This window comes from Haemorhous mexicanus, chromosome 7 (assembly GCF_027477595.1).
Source record: "Haemorhous mexicanus isolate bHaeMex1 chromosome 7, bHaeMex1.pri, whole genome shotgun sequence".
NCBI lineage: Eukaryota > Metazoa > Chordata > Aves > Passeriformes > Fringillidae > Haemorhous > Haemorhous mexicanus.
In genome coordinates, this window is record NC_082347.1 from 2,882,731 (window position 1) to 2,904,243 (window position 21,513).

General features: G+C 41.3%; 1 protein-coding gene across 1 annotated transcript in view; it reads left to right on the forward strand.

Annotated features, from left to right (window-relative positions):
• The window catches only part of MYPN (myopalladin), a 57,718-nt gene that overhangs the window by 3,994 nt on the left and 32,211 nt on the right, over positions 1 to 21,513 (forward strand). The window contains exons 2-6 of the mRNA XM_059850821.1: positions 4,084 to 5,022; positions 14,378 to 14,553; positions 16,046 to 16,097; positions 17,951 to 18,077; positions 21,390 to 21,461. Coding sequence (XP_059706804.1) covers positions 4,085 to 5,022; positions 14,378 to 14,553; positions 16,046 to 16,097; positions 17,951 to 18,077; positions 21,390 to 21,461 — 1,365 coding nt within the window. The 5' untranslated portion in view covers position 4,084. The remainder of the gene's footprint in view (positions 1 to 4,083; positions 5,023 to 14,377; positions 14,554 to 16,045; positions 16,098 to 17,950; positions 18,078 to 21,389; positions 21,462 to 21,513) is intronic.

Here is a 21,513-nt window from a genome sequence, read left to right on the forward strand (position 1 = left end):
AGAGAGAAGGAGAGTTTGAAAAATTATCTTGAGGGCATCAAGCATTAGAAGCTGTTCTCCCCAAATAAAATGGAGATGTATCAGATATAGCTGGGATTCCCTTAAGCTTGCTGAGATTTCACTAGTGCTATTTCTGTAGGAAAAACCCAGATTCTTCCAGTGGTGACTCAGGATTGAGTCCAAGAAAACTCAAACAAGAAGAAATGAAAGTGGTTGGTGTCACAAGAGCCCTGGGATACACATTTCCTCCCTTCCATGGGAGGATTTTCAGGTCAAGCCACTGCCAAAACAAACTGTGGAAACTTATTCTACCTTTGTGAATATTTAATCCTAAAGATCCCTTGGCTGAGAAGAGAGCATTGCCATAGGCAGAGGCTCCTGGAAACTCAAAGCTTGTTCAATTAGCTGCCTAATGGAAACTGAATTAGCAGAGTGAAGAAATTCATGGACTCAGTTTTGTTCATGGCATCCTCTGGTGCCTCTCAGGACAGCAGGAGCCCAAGGTCACTGCAGTTGGTGTCCCAGGAAAGCCAAAGATGCCCTCGTGCTGTGGTTTGCTGCTGGAGCTGAGAACTGCAGGCTGCTGGGGGAAGTCACCCCATTTCCCCCTAAATCAAACCAGTTTAGAGACATTACTTGTAACCAGCAGTGCAATTCCTGCCCTTGATGCAGGTTCATTGTGGCACTTTTCCAGTCAGCAAAGTCATTGGTGCCTCCATTGCCACCACAGACTGCTGCCCTCTGTAGTTTTGCTGGTTTCTCCTTCTTCCAGCCTGCTCAACACAGTTATCTGCACTTATCTGCTCAGCAGAGACATCTGCAATCACAACACAGTTAGCACAGTTCTTTGGAAAAAAACCACAACAAACTGGACACCTCTCAAGGCATAAGCAAGGCAGGGTTAATGACCATAAGGGGATTGCCCAGTTGCCTCACAGCAACACTTGCTGAAACTTAACATCTCCCATTAAATTAAAAATATAAAATAATTCCAAATATTTTAAAACTTCACTGGACAAGCACTGCCTCAAAGTGCAACATTTGACTAGAACCCAACGACTTCATTACTAAAAATAGAATAAAAAGTCATCTTCTACACAAGCTGAAAATAGAGAAGAGTTAGATATAAAATCCGGACCCTGGGTGAGCTCTAAAGAAAAGTGGTGGCCCTCTAAGTATTAAGAATTTGGCATCAGATTCATTCTCATGAATATCTTGCTTCCCAACTCTAGGAGAACTCTGCTCCCTTCTACCTCTTCTGCTCCAATGGGCAGAAGGAAGGAAGTTGTTGCAGGTCCTTTGCTGGGGAATTGTTTGTTTTCCTCCCTTTGCTATCAGACAGGGGCTCCCTCACTGGGGTTTTTCAAGCTAGAATTATAAAATGATTTTGCCTAAATACATTTAAACACATCTTTGAGAGTAGCTCCTTATGTTGCAGTAATAGTCCTTAAGCAAATTAGCAGAAATTATTTCTTTCATGTTTCAATGCTTTTGAAATGCTTCATCAAAAGATGAGCAGAAGACATGCAAGAGCAAAGTGTCAAATACACCCAGAATGAAGTCTCAAACAACCACACAGTTGCTTTACTCTGGTTTCCTGCAGAAAAGCCACACTGTGATTAACACCCTCTGTTGAAACAGACACAGCACTATGAAATAGCACTTATGTCTGTGCAGCAGAGGCAAATGAAACCCTGGATATTCTCAGTCAGACAATTTTCATATACTCCTTAGACAAAACCATTAAAGGAGTTCTTCAAGTTCATTTGACTTCAGGTTTTGATCACACTATTCCTTCCCTACTTAGAGCATCCAGTGTCCTCTAAAGATCTGCACCATCCTTTTTCAGCTCTGATGACCTTTAGAGACACTGAGATGAAGATGTGCCATTCTGAAATGCTGCAGAAAGAGTGGCCAAGAAATGCAGCAAGCTAAATTTTGCCACCTTGTAAAATACACACTTCTCCAGCCACGTAAAACACAGCCTCCCACTGGGTCCTGTAAGGCTGCAAAGAGCTGGATGCTCTAATTCAGCCAGAGCCAGGCTTGCAGAGGTTCTAGGCTGCAGTTCATTCATGGGACAGGTCTGTCCTGCAGGCTGTAAACTCCCTGTGGGAGAACGTATTTATTTAAATCTTGGGAGCTGAAACTGTAGCTTTAGCAGTGACCTTTGCAGCACAGAGTCTGTGATCAGCACATAAACAAGCAAAGAGAGCCCCTGAAACACGTTCAGCTGCACTAAGGGGGCACAGCTGCCCAAGAAGTGAAAACTGAGCAAGCAAAAGCAGTTTCCACTGAGCAGGAACTTTAAGCCTCATGGAGAACTCTTTGTACTCTTAAGAGGTTAAATTCTAGACTCTGTCCAGTCATGAAACAGCTCATGATATTATCTCGTGTGGGCTTCCCAAATCAATGTTCTCTGTGTGCCACAGCTCACTGAAACTCTGCACCAGAGGACTGAATGCCAAGTGTCCAATGGGTGTCAGAGAGCTGGCTCAGTGCAGGGACTCCATGGTGTGCTTAAAAGGCTGCAATTTATATGGCATTTTATCTCTTGTTCATTGTACAGGCACAAACTTAGCAATAGCTTGATTGGGTGCCTCTGTGGTCTTAGTGATTTTCTGTGTTTAATATTATGAAAATAAAGCAAAATCAGTAAATACAAAATGCCCAGTATTTACAGAAGGAAGAGGATTTCAGTATTAAGAAACCTGCCTCAAGCAGAGGGATTAAGGTCTCAAAATGCACACCAGATTATGGTGGCTGTATGTTCATTCATTGAAGAAGAATGGAAACAGTTTAAATTGAAACCTTCCCTTTTGTAAATAAGGAGTAAGGGCTGGCACTCACATCCCAGGAAGAAATACTGCAGCAGTATGAGACATTACCACCTCACTTGTACTTAAGCATTCCCTCTCCAGGGACAGCTGTCCCACTAGAAAAGCCCAAAGCCTTTCCCTGAAACCACTGCAGCATGATTTACCCCACCAGGAATTAAGCAGGAGGGAGATCACGAGCACTGCATAGTCTGAGACAGATCCAGGGAACAGTCCTGCACTTGTTTCAGCACCTGGGAGGAATCAGCTCTCTGAGTGGGGTAGAGAGCACTCATTTGTCCTCCTCTCTGGGGCACCAGAAGAAGAGGGTGTTATCAGGGTGTCTGAATCCCTCTGCACTCATCCTGGCCCCCATGTAAACACAAGGGAGAGCCCCACACTTGTTCACAAAGGGAAGCTTTAGCTTTGCTTATCAGGCATGCAGGTTAAGTATGGGCTCCCTGATGCTCTCATCTCATGTGGCAGAGTTTTTCAGAATCAAGATGACCTAAGAACATGATTCTGAAAGCCTTGTAGTACAAATTATGTTTGCATCAAATAATGACACAGTTCTCTACTTACTTTCAATAAATAATGACATAGTTCTCTACTTCCTTTAAATAGCTTATTAGAAATAAGGCTGGACTTAAGAAGCTGTGGAGCATTTAGCACCATTATAGCTTCCTATAATGCATGAAAAATTGTCATTATAGAATATTTTAGTTCTTTTTCCTTCCTCCTCACATCCCTCTTATGATTTTGAGGGTTCATTTACTTACTACTTCAGTGCTGTTCAAGCTAAATTTACTTCACTTTAGAGTACTGTTATTCTCAACAACTTTCAGTCCCTGAAATATCCAACACTTAATCGAATCTGGTGAGATTGTTCCTTAGCTGAGGACCACACGTCAGCAACGATGGGGATTTGACATTGAAACTCAGTCAACAGCTCTGTAGTTGAAGTTTTGCCTCGGACAGAGCAGAAAACACTACACTCTCAGTTACTTTATGTGAGGCCACAGTCAGTAGAAAGGGATGGAAGAGGAATTTGGTGGCTAAAGGCAGCAGTGTCTGGCAGGATGTGCAGAAGCAAGCCTTTAACACAAGGCCATCCTTATGCTTCAGTACTACCAAGGACTTCCAAGCATTCAGCCCACAGATGCAGTTTGAAAATGTTGTGTTCTGCTTTTCAGAAGCCTGTCATTGTGTTCAATCAAAAGAATTGCTACTGATAAGGCTTGGTCCTGTTTGTGCTTTTTGTTGGCAGCATGCAAGACGACAGTTTAGAAACCTCAACTTCAATATCTCAGCTCCTGAGAGAGAGTTATTTAGCAGAAACTAAGCACCAAGGGAGGAGTGAAAGAAGCAGATCAGAGCCAGTTTCTCATAATTTCCACTATGGCAATGCTTCTGGTGATTCAGATGAGGTAGCTGCCCAAGATGACCTCCCAGATCTGTCTGCCTTTTTGAGCCAAGAAGAGCTCGATGAGAGTGTAAACCTGGCAAGACAAGCTATTGACCAGAACCCACTGGAAACCAAACTGGATGAGCTTCAGGCACATTCACAGCGCCCCCCAGAGCAGCTGAACAACACGGGAAAACACAAACCAATGGCCCAGTCCACAGCTCTGAAAGCAGCAGACAATGGCCTGCACTCCAACTTTTGTCAGGAACACGTCAGAAATACAAAGGGGTCCAAAGGCAGCTCTCAAGATCTAAAGAAACACCACCTCCCTTCTGAATCAGAATCCAAAAAGGAATTCCTGAACAAGGCAGCAGATTTCATTGAGGAGCTCTCGTCACTTTTCAAAGCCCACAACTCTGAAAGAATACGGCCCCGGACATGCAAGAACTACAAGAGCAAAATTGAGTCTAAGAACAAGTCTGCTCCAAAAGGCAGCTCTAACCTGTCTCTCACATCAGAAAACAGAGAAAGGCTTTCCATTCCAACACCTCCAGACTTGGAAAACAAAGCAGAGAAAACTTTTGAACAAACAGATGATCAACAGGCAGCAAACCTGGGATCTATCAGTCAGTTAACAAGTGCAGAGCTGAAAACAGAGTCAGAATCTGCATCTGTGTATTCTGATGAGCCCCTTGGACAGCCACCACGCTTTACCCAAAAACTGAAGAGCAGGGAAGTTCCTGAAGGATCCAAAGTGCAATTGGACTGCATTGTGGTAGGAATCCCAGCACCTGAAGTCAGGTAAACACATTCTGCACTTGTCATTTTGTATTTCTGTAATGGTAGGTGTGTGCAAGTGGGAAATACCTTGTTTGGGAAGAATATTATTTCTGCTATGTTTCAGTCTAAACTCACTGCTCTGATTAACAGTTTTGAGGCATTCCCTTGGAGGAGCCATTACAAATGTTGCATTGTGTTCACCCCATAAACTCATAGAGGTGTCTGACTAAAAGAGAAAACAGTGCCAGAAATTAAAGGGTTTTTTAACAGAAAACAAACAGGAAATACCATCATCCCCTAGATATTAGCAACACTCTCTGCTTATAAAGCAAGATTCTGAACACTTCTTTTGCTTATTTCTCCAGGCACTTGCCTTGATAAATCATTTTGATAATAAAAATGTCAGTAGGATCCCTGGAAGTCAGAAATTATTCTTCCCCCTTTTATCATTCATAGCTTATAATGCAAAGACAACAAGTGAAATCATCTTCTCTCATGGATCTGCACAAACTCAGTCTGGCTTTCTTGCTACTCAGGCCAGGTGAACACTGAATTGCTTGACCCAGACTGTACTCCAACACACAATGTTCAATTCAGGTGCTTCTCCAGAAGGCCACAACACTGTCCTTGTACCAGCAGTCATGTCTGTGCTGTTGACACACATAAAAGTGACAAGGTGCTCGTGCCATCCAAGTTTAGGTGTTTAACAACCACCAGAATTAGAAGCTGACCCTGTGAAGGCACTGAAGGCTCACAAGGGCAGATTGGAGAACCCAGGAGTGATGGCTCATCCTACAGATATCCAGGGCTGAGCAGAATGCCTGCACACCCAATTCAGGAACCACTTGATCCCACAGAAATGCATGATGCATATCTTTGCAACTTGGGTCCATTTGTGCCCCAACAAAACTGAAGCTTTTTAGCTGAAATTTCTATTTCAACATTTGATTTTGTTAATTTTGATTAATTAAATAAGCTACTTCTGTGAATGCCATTCAGTCCAGGAGCTACTACACCTCTGTAGAATAAGCATCCATCAGATATAGGAAATTAGGGACAGGGAGAAAGAAGTCCCCTAGGGGAAGTTAGTCCCAAGCAGTTACAGCTCAAGGAAAAGATCAGGCTCAGCTTTCAGTTTCACAATTTTAACTAAAAAACCAAAAGATGACTCACAAGGGGGGGAACTCTGAACTCTCCCTCCCTTGTGTTTGTGTGTCTATGCACGTGCTGCATTAAGGAGAAAGCTGGGAATGTTAGCTCCTTGAAGAGTTTCCTGATCATAATTATTTCTCTGTCATGTTCATCCAGGATTCTTCCACCTCCACCACTGTGCAGAAGTAACACTAAGAGAGGGTGCAAAAAATTGTCACTTGACTGAGTGATAAATATTCCCATGCTTCCATGTATGGTGGCCTTGTTAGTCACTGCTACAGCACAAGGAAGCCAGAAACCAGAATGTACTTTGGGGTTTGTGTACCATTAATCATGGGGACCAGAAGAATGCAGCATTTTCCCCCTAAAAACAGTGCTTCCCTTTGATCTGCTGTGCAGAGCTTCTGGAAGAGTGAAGGAGGCATCTTGTTGGCCATAGTTGTGGGGCTGGGAGCAGAACTGTGCTCAGAATTGCCAAATGTCTTGCTTGGAGGGTAAGAGTTTTCCAAGGTTTATGGTGAGTCAGTTCAGTGTCTGTGGAGCTGGGCAAGGACAGAAGGATTCTCTAATAGACAGGTAAAAGAAATTTAAAAATCAGCAGTCCCAGGGAAGGACCAACTGGCAAGGTAGCAACTGATGAAAGAAATCTTAATGACCTTTGACTTGAAATGGACTTCTTAACCACAGAAAGGGATCCCAAGTGCCTTAAAATGCATCTGTTAGATACAATTACAAAGTGGAAGTCATACTGTGGGAACCCAGAGGAACCCAGAGCACTGTGAAACAAGAACAGGATTCAGCAAGCTCTGCAATGCAGTTAATCAGTCAACACTGGGAGCAGTCTGATGGTTAGACTGATGTAATGGGGATTACAAGGGAGAAATTAGAGACAGGATATTCAGAAAGAAGCTGATCACAGGGATAGAAAGGACTGGAAAATATGAAGGGCAGATACCACGTTTGAAAGCAAGATAGTACTAGACCAAATTGATGTAGAAGATGTAAATGACATTTGTGATGGATCAGGGTCAAAATACCATTTTGGTTATTTATCAAACTACCAAACCATGGCAATGACAAAGCATTACAGGTGTGGTACATAACTATCCAGCACAAGGGCTCACTGAGGGAAAGAAAACTGCATGGTGGAGCAGGGGAAGAAATGGGGAACTGATCTGAACCACCAGCACATGGAAAGCTAAGTCCTCTGGGCTGAATTCAGAAAGACCTGCCCAAGTTTTTAAAGGAAACTCAGCCTTCCACAGTTCAGAGGAAGCTCATTTGGCCAACCTATCTAGAAATTTCTGTGAGAAGTGGCTCATTTTTCAGTGCCATCAGCTGAAGACTGATCCCACAGGATGTGTGCCTCCAGCTGGCTCCAACCTTAGCTGGCAATTAAAGAGCACTGCTGCAATTCCTGCTGACTGCTTTGCTCTGGCTGCACTGGGGGCTAGAAACAAGCCTTGAGAGAAATGCAGGGTGTCTTTCCAAAGTGTTTGCTGAGCTCCTTCTCATGCTCCCTTCTACAGCTCTGCTGCTCTATGAGTAATGGTAGGTGTGACATTTACTCCCCTCTGAGAGGAGAGCACTCCTTTTCCCCTCAAGTTCAGAGGTGCCTACATTTTTCCAAACTGTTTGGCACATCACTCTTAGGTTAATTTTACTGATGAATCACATTGCATGGTTTGGCATACACAGCTATGCTGGAAGTGTCATGAGGATTTAATGTTCTAAAAACAGGCTGTATGTCATGAGGTTTCCATGAAAACATTCTTTAACATGGGCATACAAAGCCTAAAACTGCATTTTATGCTGTTTTTGTTTGAGGAGACCTTACCTGCAACTAACCACAGGTCTTAGAAACTGTGAAACCCTGCAAGGTTAATTAAGATTTTTCTTCCTGGCTGCCAAAGGAAAGCATTTCTCTGTTCTAGTGCTCAGCCCACAGCCAAACTTCTCTCACATTCAGCGCCAGTCGAGTCAATGGATTAAGATCTAGGATGAACTTGGCACAGGGGATGACAGTGCCTGTGCTGAATGTGAGCCTCCCTTGCATGAGGAAGCTCTCTCTGCAATCCATGGCAGGAATGAAATGTCAGTGGCAGAGCTCTCTGCTTCAGCCATGGCACGTACCTCCGTGGCAGAGCTGACATTTCATTGCTGCCACGTACTCATGGTAAGTATAAAACCAAATGTGAACAAGGAAGGAGCAGATGCACCACACCAAAGTTTTCCATGAAGCTGGACTTCACAGGAGACCCCTGGTTTTGATTTATAAGCATAACAATCACACAACATGCTCCTTTTTCCAACTTAATCTCAAAATACTTGAACATTGTGCTGAAAAGAGTCGCTACAGAACACGCTGCATAGAGAACTAAACACAGGTTTGAAACAGGAGTTTATTCCTGAAGTTTTAAATTTCTGATGCTGCAAATCTGGGACTAACCCAAGTTAAAAATAACTGCAAAAAACCCCAAGTAACTCAGTCCTGCTTCATTGCTTGAGTCTGTAATACTTGTATAATAATTAAAGAAGTGTAAAAATTAGCTTGTGTTTTAAAATGTGCTTATAGGAAAATTCAATTGTGCCTCACAAAAGTATGATACAGACTGAATTCTGCACAAACACAACAGGTTAATTAGAAAAGCTGATCAGTAACACAGTGAGTTCTACCTTAATGGCAATTATATCACAGCATTTTGTGTGATGTGTTTTGCCTAGTGTGCCACTTCAGTAAGGAAACATTTAAATGGACACAAAAATATAATATCACTACATCACTGTACTATGCAAGTTATTTTAATGTTCTGAAAAGATGCTGCTGGAAATGAAATCAAATTCTAGAGCATGGGTATTCTCCTGAATGCTTATTGACATCTGCCAAGGCTCACACACTCAAACAAGGCTACAATATAAGGAAGAGGCATGGGGTAGGAATATAAAAAGACATGAGTAAGTGCCATGACTCATGTCCCAAAGTACACAGTTGCCTACATGAATTACACACCTAAAAGGCAACTTGTACATTCATATACCAAATTTGTGCCTGTAGCCACACAACTGCATGAACCTTCTCTCCTGATAATGTGAACATTTTCAGTGATCACCAACTGCAGCTCTTGAGAACAACAGCAGAATAAACCATGAGGTAAACAGAATTTTAAAAAATTCTCCCTTCAGTATCCCAGGAATCCTATGTAATTCCCAAGTCTGGAACTTGAAAAGGCACTAATAATTGTCACAGGATATTTTCAATCAACTCTCTAATGCACATTAGCATAGCTCTCCCTTGGGGCTGTAAACATTTCCTCTGCTTGCTCCAGGGAGAGTTGTCCATCTACCCCAGGCTTGGGAGCATTGTGCTCTGGATGCCAGCTCAGAGCTCTGGTGTCTGTACCTGCACTGTGTGAGGACAGCACTGAACAGAAAAGAAAATGTGATACTCACTTCTGGGGAACCATTCAAAAAAACCCTCTTTGTAACCAAGTATTAGTGGTAAAATTTCCAGATTTGGGCAAGCCATTATGGGCAAAGTTTAAAATAGATGTAGCTGTTCCTTCTGTTTGAAGAGTTTTGTTTTAGAGGATCTGACAGGGCTGTGACAGAGTATGACCACTAAAAGCTGATCAGAAGGTAGAAAGAGAATTATTTTTAAAGGAAATGTATTTTGAGTGGAAACGCAAACCAATGGTTTCAAAATAAAGATAACATAATTAAAAATAAGTCTTTTCAAAATAAATGTTAGCAAGGAACCATACAGTTTAATCTATTGGAAAATAATGATAATGGTACTGTGACCATGAAATCCTTAAAGGCAGAGGGAGTTCATAAATTGTGATTTTAAGACCAGTAATTTCACATTTTTAGAACTATTTTTAAGTGCTGCTTCCCTCCTTGGGGAAGAAGTTAAAGAGACTGGTTACACACTCCAGGGCAATGAGTGAATGTACACACATGTATAGAATATACACATATGTATAGAATATACACACACATGTATAGAATATACACACATGTATAGAATATACACATATGTACAGAATATACACACATGTACAGAACACACACACATACAGAACATACACACATGTATAGAACATACACACATGTATAGAATGTACACACATGTACAGAACATACACACATGTACAGAACACACACATGTATAGAATATACACACATGTACAGAATATACACACATGTACAGAACATACACACATGTACAGAACATACACACATGTATAGAATGTACACACATATGTACAGAACACACACACATACAGAACATACACACATGTACAGAACACACACACATGTACAGAATACACACGTGTACAGAACATACACACATGTACAGAACATACACAAATGTATAGAATATACATGCATGTACAGAGTGTACACCCATGTACAGAACATACACACATGTATAGAATATACACACAAATGTACAGAACATACACACATGTACAGAGCATACACACATGTACAGAACACACACACATGTATAGAATGTACACAAATGTATAGAATATACACACATGTACAGAGTGTACATCCATGTACAGAACACACACACATGTATAGATTGTACACACACGTACAGAACACACACACATGTATAGAATGTACACACATGTACAGAACATACACACATGTATAGAATATACACACTTGTACAGAACATACACACACATGTACAGAACATACACACATGTACAGAACACACACACATGTATAGAATATACACACATGTACAGAACACACACACATGTATAGAATGTACACACACGTACAGAACATACACACATGTATAGAATATACACACACATGTACAGAACATACACACATGTATAGAATGTACACACATGTACAGAACATACACACATGTACAGAATATACACACACATGTACAGAACATACACACATGTACAGAACATACACACATGTACAGAACATACACACGTGTATAGAACATACACACATGTTCAGAGCATACACACATGTACAGAACATACACACATGTATAGAATATACACACATGTACAGAACATACACACATGTATAGAATATACACACACATGTACAGAACACTCACACATACAGAACATACACACATGTACAGAATATACACATACACGTATAGAATATGTACACATGTACTGAACTACACACACATGTACAGAATATACACATACATTTATAGAATATACACACATGTACAGAATTACACACACATGTACAGAACATACACACATGTATAGAATATACACACACATGTATAGAACATACACACATGTACAGAACATGCACACACATGTACAGAACGTACACATATGTACAGAACACACACACACATGTATAGATTGTACACACATGTATAGAGTACACACAAATGTATAGAATATACACGCATGTACAGAGTGTACACCCATGTACAGAACACACACACGTATAGATTGTACACCCATGTACAGAACACACACACATGTATAGATTGTACACCCATGTACAGAACACACACACATGTATAGATTGTACACACATGTACAGAACACACACACATGTATAGATTGTACACCCATGTACAGAACACACACACATGTACAGAACACACACACATGTACAGAACATACACCCATGTACAGAACACACACACATGTATAGATTGTACACACATGTACAGAACACACACACACATGTATAGATTGTACACCCATGTACAGAACACACACACATGTATAGATTGTACACACATGTACAGAACATACACACACATGTACAGAACATACACACATGTACAGAACACACACACATGTATAGATTGTACACACATGTACAGAACACACACACATGTATAGATTGTACACACATGTACAGAACACACACACATGTACAGAGTGTACACCCATGTACAGAACACACACACATGTATAGAATGTACACACATGTACAGAACATACACACACATGTACAGAACACACACACATGTATAGATTGTACACCCATGTACAGAACACACACACATGTATAGATTGTACACACATGTACAGAACACACACACATGTATAGATTGTACACCCATGTACAGAACACACACACATGTACAGAACACACACACATGTATAGATTGTACACACATGTACAGAACATACACACACATGTACAGAACATACACACATGTACAGAACACACACACATGTATAGATTGTACACACATGTGTAGTTCCTGCAGCCCTTGCACCCTCCCTCAGTGTCGCCCTGGGCCGCTGTCAGGAGCGCTTGCTGGGTTTGGTGGATCTGTAATCTGAGCTACAACACCCAAGGGCTTCCTCCTCCTCCTTCCAGATGTGCCAGCTCACCTGGCACCCTTGGGCTTGTGCTGCTGTTCCTGCTCCCTTCTGTGGGAGTACAGCTGGCTCTGCAGCCTGCAGAGGTGCTCCATGGTTTGCTTGGTGGCCAGAACACTGTCTGCAGCCTCAACTAGCTGCACTGGGGCTTGGGGAACAGCATGAATGGCTGCTGAAAGCTGCCTGGAGGGAAGTGCAGTCCTAGGAAGTGTCCATGGACAGAAGGCAGCTCAGGGCAGCTCTGGTGTGAATGAAATGCAGGAATTCCCTGTGTGCTGTGAGAAAGCCGTGTTGGATGGCTCAGACTCATGGGCACACACAGGGCCTGCTCTTCTGCTCAGCTACAGAATCAGCATTGAAGTGCCAGATCTGTGCTCCTCCATAGTTCAGAGACCCCTTGAGGCTCCTTCCTCAATTCTGTGTTATACTTCTGTTATATTCTGGGTTTCTGCTGGTATGGACTGCTTAGAGAATGTTTGCAATATATTAATTTGAGGTTTTCTTCATGCTTAATTTCTACCACAAACTTGTTTAAAAGTTCTGCAACTGAGTGATCAAAAAAATTTATTTATTCATGTTTTCCTAAAATATCTGAGATGGAAATGTATTGATGTACCTCATAGTGTAAGACAGGAGATATTAATTATTACAACCTCTTACCAAAAAACCTTTCCTTATTCTTTCCACAAAAATCTTATTTTCTGCAGTACCAGTCAAATGTTGACAGGTTCTTTTACCAAGTCACCATAAAAGATGGATGAAATGATTACTGATTTTTTTTAAAGTCAATTGAATAAAAAATACTGCCACTGTGACAGCTCCCACCCTCACAAGCAGAAGATGCAGTAGCTAATCACATACAATGAAGGAAGTCACAGTAAGAAAATACAAATACTTTAGTAGCATTTTATATCTATCCATCCAACCATCTATCAATCTTCATGAGAAAAGTTACACTGAAGATGGATGCACTTCTTCAGTTTGGCTTCTCAATTTTAGATATTTATAATTACAGGTATTTCTGGGTATTATCTCAAGCACTGAACTCTGGATCTTGACACACAGCACTACATCTTCTTTATAAAGCCTAGATTTAATTTGAATCTGTTTCTGCAGACCCACCTGCTTTGTGTGCTTCCCAAACCAGCACCCATCAGTCCTGCCCTCCCTCCTGCCAGCTCAGAGTGAGCTGCTGCTTTCTGCCAGTGACACGTCCTAGAGAGCTCTCTTTGGTGTGGATTCCTGCATTTCCCACTGAAACAACCCTTCAGAGCACTGAGGGACTTAGGAGTGCCTGAGATGAGAGTGTGAAAGCTCTGGAGGGCCCAGCAGATTCTTGGATATGTAGCAGTGTTTAAAGAGGAGCAGGAAAGCACTCCAGGTGCAGCTGTCTCCCTGGCTGTTTCTGTGTGGAAGTAGCTCTCTTGCAATTGATCACCTCTCTTACCTTGTGATACACTTCTGCCATCTTTTGCAAAAAGCAGGTTGTGTTAAATGTATGGCAAAACAAAGACAAATTTCAGTCACATTCTGAATTAACATGAACTTAAGAAGCACAAGTTTGAGGGGTATTTTTAAACTTAGACTTGGGTGATTTTTGCTGCACATTAAGCCACCACACAGATCTGATTGTACCTCAAGAGAAATTCAGAGCTGGATTGACAGTGTTCCAAATTCAGAGCTCTTTTACTCTTTATTGAATATTATGAAAACCATCCACATTTTATTCCTATGACTGTTGATTCAATACTAACCTGCAGTACTCTGTCAGAATCTTCTGGCTAAACCTACCAATTTTGTCATCAGAACGACTTCAAACATTATCATCCCAGCTCGTTTGCACTGAAAAACAATTTCTTTTTGCCTTGCAGGTGGTACTGTGAAGGGAAGGAGCTTGAAAACTCACCAGACATCCAGATTATCCAGACAGGTGACCGACACTCCCTGATCATTGTGGAGGCTTTTGAGGAGGACACAGGGCGTTACTCGTGCTTTGCTTCCAACATCTATGGAACAGACTCCACCTCTGCAGAGATTTACATAGAAGGTAATCCTACAGGTGTTGCAGAAACTGATGGTTGAAACTGGTCACAGGATTAAGATACAATTATGTCTCTTGTTTGCTAACTGTGATAGTTTTGTCATTAAAAAAACACAGCAGGAGTCAACACTTTCCATCGTCACTAAAATAATTTTTTTTTTCCTGTAAAACACTCTTCAGACAAGGGACCAGCCCTTACATTTTATTGTGTTACTTCCCAGAGGTTTTATATATCTCACTCCAAGATCCAAGTCTAAAAATACTCAGATTCTGAAACTACCTTGTATTTTTTGTCTGTGGAACTCTACAGAAGTGTAAGAAATGAAACTTGGTGTCTAATTCTTATTAATGCCTTTTCCCTACAGTCATTATTGCAAACTGAATGTCAGACAGCTTCCTCTTAACTCTTTCTTGGGACCTTGTAACCAAAATATATATGCCATCAATTTTATGTTCTCCTTGCCCAGTAGATGCTGTAAATCAAACAGAATATATATTTGCAGATTTTGGTGTCCTTTCTTTCTCCTTATGCTTTTGACTGTACCTAGTAGGCCTAAGAGTGGTCTATTTATTATATTTCTTTTTTACACTTTCTTGGGTAAGATTTGAGATTGACTCCATTACTGTGCTAGCATGACTATAAACTCAAAATAAACTCATAGGATTTTTTTCTTTTCCTCTCAGAGAAGCATACTGTGGGCAGCATCACTGAGCACAGTGGGGCCATTCATAAATTAAAGCACTGCCCAAAAGATGAATTTCATTCTGCTGTTATTCTCCTTCCACAACTCTAACTTGACAGTGAAAGGACAAATCTTTTTTCAGCATCTGCACTGCCCCTGACATCAAAGGGAGATGTCTGTGCTTGGCAGGGATTTACAAGCTCTCAAGGCAGGGACCAAGGTCTGCTATTCCCCAGCTCAGTGGGTGCTGGATGGGAGCCATGGCTGATGGAGATGCTCACTGGCAGGAACTGCAGAGAAAATGCAAATTCCATCCCAGTGAGGGCAGAATCAGAAGTGCAAAATGTCTCAGTGGCTGACAGCAGTCAGTAAACAGAGCAGGTATCTCCTTCACATCGTGGTACAAGGCACCAGCTGGAGAATAACAATTCCAGGTCTCTCTTTTTCCTTTCAATCTGGTAGCATCAGGTGCCTGAGAGAAGAAAGCTCCTACTCAATTCACAACAAATGTGGACTAAATCATAGTGGCATTTGAAAAAGAGCCCAAGGAACACCCAGGTATTCATTCCCCCTTGGATATTCCTCTCCTTACTTCAACTGCACCTCCTCCCCAGTCTGCCTCATGCCAACAGTGCTTCTGCACCTTGCACAGGGTGGAACGTGTTCACTTCTCCTGCACTGGGACCTTTTGTCTGGCACAGCTTTATAGCACAGACCCATGGAGTGCTCTGCAGGAAGGCTGAATGGAGGTTTGTATCATTCAGAGAGAAACTCAAAACCCCTCTGCTCAAGGATTATTTTTTATTTTTTCACAGGCATCTCTTCTTCTGACTCCGAAGGTGAAATCGTCAGGGACGAAATGGATCAGTAAGTTTAAAATCAATTACACCTCCCATGTTTCTTACAGTTAAAAACCCTACAAGTTTCAGCTTGCAGCTTCCAAGACATTATCATTCTGTTTAGAATTAATTTGGATTGGTTGGGTTGGGTTTTGTTTGTGCACTTGTTTGCTTTACAAATAGTATGGAACAAACATTTGTTTGCTTTTGTGTCCTCAACTTTGGATTAAGAATTGAAATTTTAGTATTAAATATTAACATAAAAGGAAAGGTGTTACCATTAAATATTGAAATTCTAAAAATAATTTACTAAAAAAATTAATTTATTTTAAAAAGCCATTTTACTAGATCCAGCTTAAATGCTGATTTAAGTGTCTGACTTGGACAAAGAATGTAGTACAGTTTCTCACATGAAAATACACAAGGTTTTTGGCAGAATATAGGTAGATTGATGATTTAGATTTAAGATGAAGAAATTAACAGACATGCATTAGAGTGAACTGAAATGATGGTATAAAAGACTACCTAATTATAAAAAGAAAAGATGTCAGATGTAATCTAAAATCTGGGAAATATTTATTTATTCATTTCTTTATTTTCCCTAAATGAAATGATGATTTAAAACCTGATGATTTGAAACCTGATCCAATGCTGTTACAAATATTTCAGAACCAAAGAGTCCTTCTATTAACTAGAAAGGGAATCAGACTGGTTGAAAACGAAAATAATCAGTCTTTTATTCTGAACTCCTCTATATGCACAGATTCAACATCAAAAGCAACCAGTCCTTGCTAAAAGAGGCCCTGATCAGAGAGATTGCCCTGATCAGAGAGATGCCCCCACTTGGTTTGTTCCATCCCTAAGGGGAATTACACTCATTAGACATGCCAGTTTTTAAAATGCAAAGAGAAGACATTTGCAGTGTGTTTGACTGAAGACCTCAGGCTGACAGCAAATCCTGTTGGATGCAATTTAAACTCCAAGGTCATGAAGCACTCCAGATGGAATTGGTTCATGGACTTTGATAAGTGTTAGGGGGTTTATAAAACTTAAGGTTAAGAAAATCTCAGACTTGGGATGTACTGCTAATCAGTTTGGGATGAATTGGGAAGTTTTCCATTCCAGCTCAGCCTTGTCCAAATGTCACAGGCTTTTTTTTTTTTTTTTTTCACATTCATCTCATTAGGTGTCAATGTAGGGTTAACCATGATCCTGATCACTTGATGGCATCTCTAAATCAAATTGTGAGGTAATTTTTTTCTCAGAATGCTGCTGTGACATCATAGGATGTCCTCAAATGATCACATTATGAAAGACCAGGTTTGGGTGTAATGTCTTCATTTCTGCTCAGCTTCCAGCTGTCATCACACCAATCTGAACACCTCTAAGGGAGTTCATATGAGAAGAGGGGCTAAAAAAAGTCCAAAAGAGAAATCAGTGATCACAACAGTTGTACCTTCACTCTGAGTAAAGCACTGTCTGTTTTGAAGGCTAGCTTTCCTGGGGGGACCTCAAACTGAATAAAAACACCAGCTGTTCACTGTCTGCATTATTTCACCTAGCAATAAAATTAAAAAGGCTCAACTCTTGTATTTCCATATATAAACAAGCAGAAAGTGAAGAGGTGTCAATCTGCACACTGGCAAAACTGATGATATGTTGGTCAGAAAGCAGGTCTCTTTTTTATTTTTCAGCAATTAATTATTGCTGAAATTAACTCACCAAATGCAGCTTTAGAGAGCACAGATCAGCTTGAACCAAGAGGAATTCAGTCCCAGCCCTGAGGCTGGGGCTGACATGTAACTGAGACAGATGTGACTGAGGGACACACACAGCTCCAGCCCCGAGTGAGAGAGCTTGTTCTTGGTTAATATTCCACAGCAAACCAAAGCCAGCCAACACCTCTGTGAATGCAGCATCTCCTGCTGTCAGAACTGCAACCAAGCATCAAGAACCCTCCAAGGCACCATCAGCTGAGCTCCAGACTGTGCCAACACCAGCTAACCAGGTAGGGTTATTCTTCTCCTTCCTTACACCACGCTGCAGTTCAAGGACTAAAAGTCAGCCCTTAATAAAGTGTTTCTTCTACAGTTTGTCACTGAGAAACCCAAATTTTCTGGCATTTGCCTTGCTGTAGAACTCCAGCTTTGAGCCTGGCAGCCATCCAGGCCACAGAGGAGAGGCTCTGCCTCCAAGGGAACCGGGCCGAGGGCAGCAGGAGCAGGAGGAGGAGCAGGAGGGAGGAGGAGGAGCAGGAGGAGGAGCAGGAGGCTCGGCCAGCACCGGGAATCCGGGGGCAGTCACACGGCTGCGGGGCTGCACGGGATCCAGGGGCATTCCATGGGATCCAGGGGCATTCCATGGGGCTGCACGGGATCCAGGGGCATTCCATGGGATCCAGGTGCATTCCATGGGGCTGCACAGGATCCAGGGGCATTCCATGGGATCCAGGGGCATTCCATGGGGCTGCACAGGATCCAGGGGCATTCCATGGGATCCAGGTGCATTCCATGGGGCTGCACAGGATCCAGGTGCATTCCATGGGGCTGCACGGGATCCAGGTGCATTCCACGGGATCCAGGTGCATTCCATGGGATCCAGGTGCATTCCATGGGGCTGCACAGGATACAGGGGCATTCCATGGGGCTGCACAGGGTCCAGGGGCATTCCATGGGATCCAGGTACATTTTCCTGGGCTGCACAGGGTCCAGGTGCTTTCCCTGGGATCCAGGTACATTTTCTTGGGCTGCACAGGATCCAGGGGCATTCCATGGGATCCAGGTACATTTTCCTGGGCTGCACAGGATCCAGGTGCATTCCATGGGATCCAGGTACATTTTCTTGGGCTGCACAGGATCCAGGGGCATTCCCGCAGCTCTGGGGCTGGAAGGGCACCTGGCTGTGCGAGTCACCCTCTTCCATCCCAGCCTGCCTCATCCACTTTCCAGCCCAGCAGGTTTTCCTCTCCCTCGATACAGAGCTCACTTGGAATCTTTTCCTTTCAATGAGATTTACTTTAAGCGGGATCGTTTCACTGCTATGTTTACTTTGTACGTAAATAAGCTGCTTTGCCACATAACATTTTACTTTCCACATCAAAGCAAATTAACATTACCGTGTTCTAATTGACATTCCCGTGTTCTAATTGACACTGCCATGACATTGCCATGTTCTAATTAACATTACTGTGTTCTAATTGACATTACCATGTTCTAATTGACATTGCCATATTCTAATTAACATTACTGTGTTCTAATTAACATTACTGTGTTCTAATTGACATTACCATGTTCTAATTGACATTACCATGTTCTAATTGACACTGCCATGTTCTAATTGACTTTGCCATGTTCTAATTAACATTACTGTGTTCTAATTGACATTACCATGTTCTAATTAACATTACCATGTTCTAATTGACACTGCCATGTTCTAATTGACACTGCCATGTTCTAATTGACATTACTGTGTTCTAATTAACATTGCCATGTTCTAATTAACATTACTGTGTTCTAATTGACATTACTGTGTTCTAATTGACACTGCCATGTTCTAATTAACATTACTGTGTTCTAATTGACATTACCATGTTCTAATTGACATTGCCATGTTCTAATTGACACTGCCATGTTCTAATTGACATTACCATGTTCTAATTGACACTGCCATGTTCTAATTGACATTACTGTGTTCTAATTAACATTGCCATGTTCTAATTAACATTACCGTGTTCTAATTGACATTACTGTGTTCTAATTGACATTACCATGTTCTAATTAACATTACTGTGTTCTAATTGACATTACCATGTTCTAATTGACATTGCCATGTTCTAATTAACACTACTGTGTTCTAATTGGCACTGCCATGTTCTAATTGACATTGCCATGTTCTAATTAACATTACTGTGTTCTAATTGACATTACCATGTTCTAATTGACATTGCCATGTTCTAATTAACATTACTGTGTTCTAATTGACACTGCCATGTTCTAATTGACACTACTGTGTTCTAATTGACACTGCCATGTTCTAATTAACACTGCCATGTTCTAATTAACATTACTGTGTTCTAATTGACATTACCGTGTTCTAATTGACACTGCCATGTTCTAATTGACATTGCCATGTTCTAATTGACTTTGCCATGTTCTAATTGACACTGCCATGTTCTAATTAACATTACTGTGTTCTAATTGACATTACCATGTTCTAATTGACACTGCCATGTTCTAATTGACATTGCCACGTTCTAATTGACATTACCACATTCTAATTGACATTGCCATGTTCTAATTAACACTACTGTGTTCTAATTGACACTGCCATGTTCTAATTGACACTGCCATGTTCTAATTGACATTCCCGTGCACTGGGAGTCCTGTTTGTTGCACACTCATAGCACATTCACAGCTGTGAATGCTTTCCTGGTAGCAAGGAGGAGCCATACTTACTTAAAACTGAAAAGTTCACGAGTTTCTCACTTCACAGAGCCTTTTCAAAGCTCACAGCCCAGGATTAGGTGGTAAGCCATGAACAGATACTGAGCAGGTGAACTAATGCACGTTTACTTTTGATTACAATGAGACAAGAACTAATAGAACTAAGTTGCCATTTATGAAAGAAGATGCTTAAGGGTAATAGGTACTTCAAAAATCACAACTTCTAAATTTTGTTGGCTGATAAGGCACCATCTGTGTGTAAATATGGCTATTTCCTGAGATACTGAATCATTAATTCTGCTGCTCTGAGGCAACTCCTACTGCACTAAAATAAAAAAAACATATTAAATACTCAACCTATGTAACAAAGTTTCCCAGGAGGAGAACAATTCCATTCTGTTTTACTGAGCAGGATCACCAGGTTGATATCCCACCTCTGTAAAAGGTTGGGGTTTGGCAAAGGAGAAGAATTATAGTAGCAGTCACACTCCTGACTTGACTTAACATTTCCTTATTAATTTCAATAACTATTTTGTAGGTTAAGGATTTTTAAAAGAAGACTACAACCAAGCAGACAACATAGATTTGCCTTATTGAAGTATGAAGAAAAGATGTTACAATGCACTGTGCTAAAGCTTTTCTTGCCATGATTAACTGAGCAAGGCAATAAAGTAATAACAATTTTGCTGTTATCCCATCCAGGAAGATCACCAGCAGCTGCCCACAACAGAATTTCTGTTCATTGCATTAGGTATTTTGCTTTGGACTTCATCCACCAAAATCTCTTTGATGTCATCCCAAAAGCACATTTCCCTTGTGTATGAAAAAATAATGTCTGCTCACCTAAACATCATCTTGTGCTGTTTTGCAACCTACAGGCTCAAAGCCCCACTAACTATTTGCAAGGACTGGATGGAAGACCCATAATTGCTGCTCCTGTATTTACAAAGGTAATTTCTTCTATGACATCTTTGAAAAGTGGAGGTCAGATAACTGTAACGA